The 7,746-nt window shown below is 61.7% G+C and overlaps 1 protein-coding gene across 2 annotated transcripts in view; it reads right to left on the bottom strand.

Moving 5' to 3' along the window:
• Positions 1 to 1,547: 1,547 nt before the first annotated feature.
• LOC119103263 (insulin receptor) overlaps positions 1,548 to 7,746 on the bottom strand; it is a 56,460-nt gene continuing 50,261 nt past the window's right edge. Inside the window, exons 11-17 of one of the 2 annotated variants that reach the window (XM_037226726.1) lie at positions 7,590 to 7,738; positions 7,033 to 7,200; positions 6,035 to 6,191; positions 5,653 to 5,887; positions 5,147 to 5,342; positions 4,795 to 4,969; positions 1,548 to 4,327 (exon numbers count right to left, since the gene is read on the bottom strand). In XM_037226726.1, the coding sequence (XP_037082621.1) occupies positions 3,615 to 4,327; positions 4,795 to 4,969; positions 5,147 to 5,342; positions 5,653 to 5,887; positions 6,035 to 6,191; positions 7,033 to 7,200; positions 7,590 to 7,738 (1,793 nt within the window). In that variant the 3' untranslated portion in view covers positions 1,548 to 3,614. The remainder of the gene's footprint in view (positions 4,328 to 4,794; positions 4,970 to 5,146; positions 5,343 to 5,652; positions 5,888 to 6,034; positions 6,192 to 7,032; positions 7,201 to 7,589; positions 7,739 to 7,746) is intronic. The other variant, XM_037226725.1, reaches the window with a different exon arrangement.

Raw genomic sequence — 7,746 nt, 5'->3', positions numbered from 1 at the left:
CCGGTGGCCGCGGCCGCGCGCGTGACCGGCTCCCGTGCGTAGCGCCTCCGGTGCGAACCGAGCACAGCTTGACTCGTCGAGCCGCCGGCGTTCGCGTACTGCCGACTTCAGAGCCGTCGCGCGCCGCCCGCCAGCGGTGAGCTGGTCCCGTGTCACTAGCCCGTGCCGGCGACGCGTGCGTTTGGCCTGGCGCGGAGCCACAGGGACGGACGCAGCGTTGCCGTACACACCCGCAAAAGTCCGGATGTGTGAGCCGAGCGAAGATGAGGACGTAAACTTCGGGAGGAAAGGCCGTGCGGACATCTAGACGTACTAGGCGACACCTCGAGGCGCTGGGCGACACCTCGGCGCACTGGCACCTCTGCGCGCTGGGCGACACCTCGGAGCGCTGGGCGCACTTTGGCGCACTGGGCGACGCCTCGGGATGCTGAGCGCACCTCGGCACACTAGGCGACACCTCGGCACACTAGGCGACACCTCGGGGCACTGGGCGCACTTTGGCGCACTGCGCGACACCTCGCGACTCTGGGTGACAGCTCGGGGCGCTGGACGCACCTCGGAGCGTCGGGCGCACCTTGGCGCACTGGGTGACACCTCGAGGCGCTGGACGCACCTCGGCGACACCTCGGGACCCTGGGTGACGCCTGGGGGCGCTGGGCGACACCTCTGGGTACTGGGCGCACCTTGGCGACACCTCGGGACCCTGGGTGACACCTAGGAGCGCTGGACGACACCTCGGGGCACTGAGCACACCTCGGTACACTGGGCGACACCTCGGGGTGCTGGGCGCACCTCGGCACACTGGGCAACACTTCGGGGCACTGAGCACACGTCGGCACAATGACGACACTTCGGCACGCTGGGCGCATCTCGGTACACTGGGTGCGAGAACGGAAACACTAGCGCTTGGCACGTGTTTTTTCGCGAATATGTGGTTGGAGAAGCGGGAATGCGCTTGGGCCCCACAGCCATTTGTGGATGTTCCTGACGTCTGCTTTAAAGTTCCGAGACTGACTCAGTTCCGGCAGTCGCTTGTTCTGGACATTTCCAATGACCTCATACCCAGCACACGCACGCTTTGCACACTTTGGTTAGTATGGGCAACGCGGGCATTGTCGGGCACCGCTCGAGGCCTGACTGCGCCGGTCTCGCCTTATTCGACTCACCGGCGATTGCAAGTCTTCTGGCAGGGATTGGGCGCGTATCCAACACAGACATCACTCAACTCGTCACTACCGCGGGACCAAAAACCATTGCTGACGGGCTGACGTGAGTAGTCTGCGCGGAGCCTTAAGCAGGGCAGAGCCGTGTGGCATGTCCTGAAGCGAAGCGCGCAAGACTCGTCAGAAAGAGCATTTTGAAGCTCCCCAGGCCTCAAACCTTGCCAATGATCTAAAATCCGCGTTTCATTTCGTTAAGATATCTGGAATCGAACAGGAAACAAAAATCATTGAGACCGTTCGATCTACCAGAACTTAAATGTCACGTCATCCTTCGCGACCTATCCGCTGGGGTGACGCGCGCTTTCTTGCATTCGCATACATGTTCACAGCGTGACTGTAGCAGGGGAACGTGCAACCTTTCAGCTGGTCAGACCTTAGTGCCGAGCACTTCGGCGCGGCCAGGAAATTGCGCTTTGTTCGAAAATAGTCGCACTGGCGCTGACGGTTGGATACTGAACGGGGCATATGGCTTACAAGTGGATCACACTGCGATCGCGCAGCTCCTCACTGGCTGATGAGCTGAAGGGGGCATATGGCTGACAAGTGGATCACACTGCGGTCGCGCCGCTCCTCACTGGCTGATGAGACCGGTTTGCAGTGCCGTGGCTTTACGAGAGCCATTGCGCCGTTGACACAATCGCCGTATGCCTTCCAAAATACAACGCCTTTTAATTGAATGTTTACTTTCATCATTCGGGCCCAAGATATCCCGAAATGAGTTCTACGGCAAGCACACATATTTTCTATCATTGAGCTAGCTTTCGGACCGACCGGAGCGAAGCACGATCCCGCGGTCAGCGTTAATGCGCAAACACGCGACGGAGGCAGGCGCAGAGCGGCAGAACCCACACAAACGCTGTTTTCCGTTAGACGGACACGTACCGTATATATTTACCCGTTTGCTTTCCAAATACAAGTTAAATATGAACTGCGCTTGGGTCATTAGCTGCCCTGATTACACGCTCCGATGACAACCTATGTAAATCATAACGCATCTTTGGCGTCCGAAGCGTTACTCATTCGAAACCGGTCCCAATGCACATGTCTTTTGCGGGGTGCCTAGCCAGTGAAATGAGACGTGACGAGCGCTCGAGGTAAGTTTAACACTCTACAGTGACGACCAGCGGGCGGCCCACGCCAATGTGATTCCACTAGACATCTACACATGAGGCCCGGCCGGCAACGGTGCTCACAGCGCCCAGCCTCTCCACACTGAACACAGAAGATGAGTACGGAAGGGGGCGGGCGCCACCCACCCCGCGACCGGGCCGCTGGCGCCGCCCGCCCCACAACCCCACCTTCCACGCGGCGCGGCCGCCCCACGACAGCACTCCTGTCGCAGCGAGACGGCCCAGACACCAAGCAAACAGGGCGGGCAGGGCGCGGCGTCGGCCGTCGCCGCACCGCAGCGGCGAAGCGGCGGCCGCGCGCGGGCAGGGCGCAACGCACAGAACAATACGGGGAAATGTACAGCGCCGGGCGCGGTCGGTCCTAACTCAACGCACGAGGAGCGAACGGCCGCCTGTCGCGCTCGCAGTCCCACTGACCTCCCGGCAGTGCACATGTAAAGGAATACAAAAGCATGTCACAGGATTGAAAACACACATAATACACCCGAAACCGAGCGGCGGCGAGGAGTTTAAAACCTAGGAGAGGACGTGGCGGCGGGCGGCGCTCGAAACGGGCGGGCCGGCTGGGGTGCGCGCCTCGTCGGTGACGGGGCGTCGTGAGGTACGGGCGGGCCGGCTCGGGTGCGCGCCGCGCCGGTGACGGGGCGTCGAGAGGTACGGGCGCGGCCGGCTCGGATGCACGCCTCGCCAGGGTCGGGACGCCGGGAGGTACGACCGCGGCCGCCGCGGCGGGCGAGCGCCCGCCCCGTTTGGCACTGTCAGGAACTGAACGGACCGCCGGCGAGCCGGGGCGCCGCGCGGCCGGCCCGGGTCGGCTTTGAGCAGAGAGCGGCGCGCGGCGACCGGGACCCCGGCGGCGGAGCCGCGCGCCGTCGCTTCGGGCCGCGCCTCAGCAATAGGAAAAGGCGGTGACTAGTTGGGCATTTTCTATGAGCAAATTAAGAGGGGAATGGTGTGCGTGCAGGAGAGGCGTGGTGAGGAGGGCACGCGCCGCGTCCCGGCTGCCGCCCACCCGCGCCGCCGAGGCCGGCGGCCCGAGGCGAGTCGGTCCCCGCCCTCAACCATCGGTCTGTACACAAGCACAATACAAGATAAATCTAGAACTCAGACCAATTCGGCTCACATAGATCTTTGCCTATAGCTTACGAATGGTCCCATGACAAAACGTACGAGGTAGCTGTAAAAAAACAAAGCACTATTCACTAAGTTATTGGGCTTCAGTGAGGTTTGTACTGAAAACAATAATCGCACACGGCCTGCACTAGCACTCGGCAGTTCGCACCCGGTTGAGCGCACCGCCGGCGATGTAGCAGTTCCGCGCGCTACCGTTGCTCGCCTTGCTGCCCTTGCTGCCGTCGCTAGACGAGAACTGCACGCTGTGCGCCTTGCTGTTCTCCGCCGACGACGAGCGCGAGCCGTGGCCGCCGTTGCGGCTCTCCAGCTTCATGGCCTCGAACTCGGCATAGTTGGCCTCTGGGTCCTCCTCGTCCGTCAGGTCCTCGGCCTCGGCCATGCGCGGCCAGCGCGTGACCGAGGCCGGCGCCGGCTCGCCGCCCGTCAGCGGTGTCCGCACCGTCGGCTCCGGCTCGTCGCGCGCGCTCGCCTCAGCCGCCGCCTGCATGGCCGGACGCTGCGTGTGGTAGAAGCTGTGCAAGCGGAAGTCGTCGGCGACGTACTGCAGCAGCTCCTCCACCAGGTCGACGAACGTGGGTCGGTCGGAGGGCCGGTACTCCCAGCAGCGGTACATGAGGTCGTACAGCCGCTCGGGGCAGTTGTCAGGCCGCGACATGCGGTTGCGGTTCAGCACGTGGTTGATAACCTCCTCGTTGCTGAGGCCCTGGTACGGCTGGGCGGCGTACGTGGCCATCTCCCAGAGCACAACGCCGAAGCTCCAGACGTCGCTCTGCGAGGTGAAGCGGCCGTCCCGAAGCGACTCGGGGCCCATCCAGCGCACCGGCAGCAGACCCTTCCCACCTGCCGGCCACCATACGGGTGCGTCACACCGCCGCACGGCGGGTGCGGGCCGCCGGCGCGCCGTGACGCGCCGCCCACACAGCAGCCCACCCGGGAGCTCACACACTGCACCACGCAACGGCTGATCCACAGTGAACGGTCAACCACATGCACAAACCAGGGAGGCCCTACAGGCGGCTGAACAAACAAAGAAAGCGCACCCATACACACCGGCTCACTGGCGGCACGCTAACGCAGAAATGGAATGTGATGACTTGGGTGTGTTGGACCTCACTTTTCCAGACAACACCCGCTTTCTGGACGGAATATCCACGACACGGACCAGTGACACTCCAGGCCAGACGGACCAGTGGCACTCCAGCACTCTTGACACGAGCTTGCCAGCTAAAACGATGCGTCATATGAGCATTATACGAACGACGAAACAATCACAAAACATCTGGTGAAGGAGGTGGAGCGAAACGCACCTTTCTTATAGTAGTTTTTCTCGTACAGATGCCGCGTCATGCCGAAGTCGCCGATCTTGATGGTCATGTCCTCGGAGACCATGCAGTTACGTGCGGCCAGGTCGCGGTGCACTGAGTTCATCTGCGTCAGGTACGCCATACCGTCCGCGATCTGGGTCGCCATCTGATATATGTTCTGTCCACAGAGAGCGCTCCGTCAGAACGCACGACACACAAACGATTGTGACGATAACTCAGCACGGCATGCCGACCTGACATAGGATGCGCGGCAATGCACAGAGTCGGAAGAGGAGAGTCGCTGACGACTTTGTAGGGCGGTGTTGAGGCCATGAGGTGGTGTTGGGCGCCTCACCGGTAGCACGGGGCAGTGCTCGGGCACGGAGACGCCGTCATCCTCCGGTCTCATGCTGCGCAGGTACGACTTGAGATCGCCCTTGGCCATCAGCTCCATGATGACGAACGGCGCGCGTGGGATGTTGTCGGCCGTCTTCGCGCTCATATTGGACACGATGCCCATCAGACGCACCACGTGGTAGCAGTTGAACCCCCTGGAAAAGCGCGTGGCAAACGCGTCAGACGTGCGGCGAGGCGCGCTCAAGTGAACAAATACACAAAGCGTTCAGCTGGTTGACGGAACGCAGCCAGGACAGAGATCGGAGGGAGCCTTTATACGACCACAGCTCGCACAAAGAGAGAAGGCAATAAACCAATTCCCCCTCCCCACCCCCCCCCCCCTCCCCGTGCAACTGAACACATCACTGCTGCGACCATGCCTGGCCGAGAGAGAGGGAGAGACAGAAAGAGGGTGGGGGGAGTACGGGCGAGCGCCTCTGCCCCCACACAATCGACGCCACTCACTTCATGAGGCTGGCCTCGGAGAGGAACGCCTGCCGATCATACATGCTGGCGTCGCTCAACAGCGTCTTGATGGCCACACGGTACAGCTGCTCGGTGTCGTCGGGCGAGTCACGCGACCGCAGCAGCGCCGTGCCGTCGTACACGCTGCCGAACGAGCCCTTGCCGATGACGCGGTCGAAGTACACCTTCTCGATGTCCACTTCCCAGTCGTCCGGCTGGTAGGAGATCTGGCCGCCTGGGGGCGCGCGGGCCGCCGGTCAGTCGCGCGCGGCGGCGGATGCGGTCGAGCGGCGTCCGCTGCCAGTCGCCTGATAACAACGCTCCGGGGCATCAGATCAGTAGGGCCAAGCGAAAACCATGAACGGGGACCGTCACCACCGACCGTAATAGGGGTTCCAGGACGTGTAGATGTTGTCCATCTGCCGCTTGGCCATTCGCTTGAAGAACAGGATAGCCATGCCGCAGGCCACGATCAGCAGGATCAGCAGGCCGACGACGATGCCGACGATGATGTCCGACGGTATTCCCTCACCCGGAGCCTGCAGTCACGGCCAGTCCGTCGGCACGGCACTCCCGCTGAGCCAGCCGGACGACATCACGCCATCGGTTTGGATGCGCAGCGGCACGACACGCACAAGCGCCGATCCAGTGTGAGTAAACTTTGCGAGTGCCAAGCACCCGTATAATAACACGTGGCGGTTCATTTCCAACGTGAGTAGCCCTGACACCGGAAGGATAGCTGCTTGCCATATCCCGCATACTCACGCGACGCCAGCAGCGACACCCACAGGTAACGTATTTCATCACGGGATTGACTGCGCTCACCTGACATCACTGTTAAGTCCGGCTACACCTGTCCGGCGTTCTCGGCATATTGGCCTTTTCCACTATCCATTTGCAAGGGTTAGCACTGTTAAAAAATGGATTTGTCGCACGACTACCCACTGTCTGGAACCATTTTTTGCAGCATTTTCCTTCAACTGACTTTTTCATCCAACAAAAGTATTCCGATCTGATTTGTTTAGGTTTGCCGGTACACGTGGAGCATTTTCTTGATGACTTGATGTGTGCGTGCGTGCGTGCGTGCGTGCGTGCGTGCGTGCGTGCGTGCGTGCGTGCGTGCGTGCGTGTGTGTGTGTGTGTGTGTGTGTGTGTGTGTGTGTGTGTGTCCTTGGTTATGTTCTTTGTTTGTGTGTGTCGTACATTTATTGTTCTTAAACCTGAGCTGCCTCCGTAATTGGCTTTTACCTGTGGAATGCTCATGTCCTAAATAAACAAATAAACAAACAGGTGTAAGCGGCGTCCAAACGTCCACCAACATCCCCATCCGTCATAGGAGGCCCAGCGCCGCGCCCGTCTCGGCACCGCCGTGCTGCTCACCACCACCAGATAGAAGACGGGCGGCGTGAGCGGACCGAGGCCGGCCAGCGTGCGCGCCTGCAGCTGCAGGCTGATGTTGCCGGCTGGCAGCTTGACGCGCGCCTCGCGCCGGCACGGCGGCTCAGCACACCGGTGCAGCGGACACACCAGCTTCTTGCTGGTCAGCTCCTGTCGGAAGAGCGCGGCGCTCAGCGGCAGCGGCGGGATGGCGGCGTCGCGGCGGTGCTGGTGTCAGAAGATACTCCGCGGGGAGACTACGGATGACCGCTCTGTTGGAACGACAACAGCAGCCGAGCAGTTGTCCCGATGCTCGCAAAACGGAGAACCATCGCTGTGGCGTGCTTCCAGAAATCCTATCACGACATCCCACGCAACAGCGAAGTGAAAACGGTAGTACCGGCACTGTGAGTCAGCGTCAGCTTGGAGTGCCTCCTTCCGACGCACACCATAGTGCAGAGGCAGCCGAGTAGCGTTCGCGGCTGGGCCGGGCCGCGCGCCGCGCCACTCCGCCACTCCACGCCACTCTGCGCTATTCTGCGCCATTCCATGCCACTCACCCCCTGTTCACCATCCATCCGCCGCTTGTGGATGATGTAACTGAGCACGTGGCCGCCGTTGGGGTCGGGCGGGTCGGACCAGGTGAGCGTCACCAGCCGGCCGGTCTGGTTCGAAATGACGGGCTTGTGGTCCAGCCGGTCGGCCGCCGCTGCGGTC

This window comes from Pollicipes pollicipes, unplaced genomic scaffold, assembly GCF_011947565.3.
Source record: "Pollicipes pollicipes isolate AB1234 unplaced genomic scaffold, Ppol_2.1 Scaffold_5724;HRSCAF=6776_pilon_pilon_pilon, whole genome shotgun sequence".
NCBI classification, from domain to species: domain Eukaryota; kingdom Metazoa; phylum Arthropoda; class Thecostraca; order Pollicipedomorpha; family Pollicipedidae; genus Pollicipes; species Pollicipes pollicipes.
This window is presented reverse-complemented; position numbering and strand designations above follow the sequence as displayed.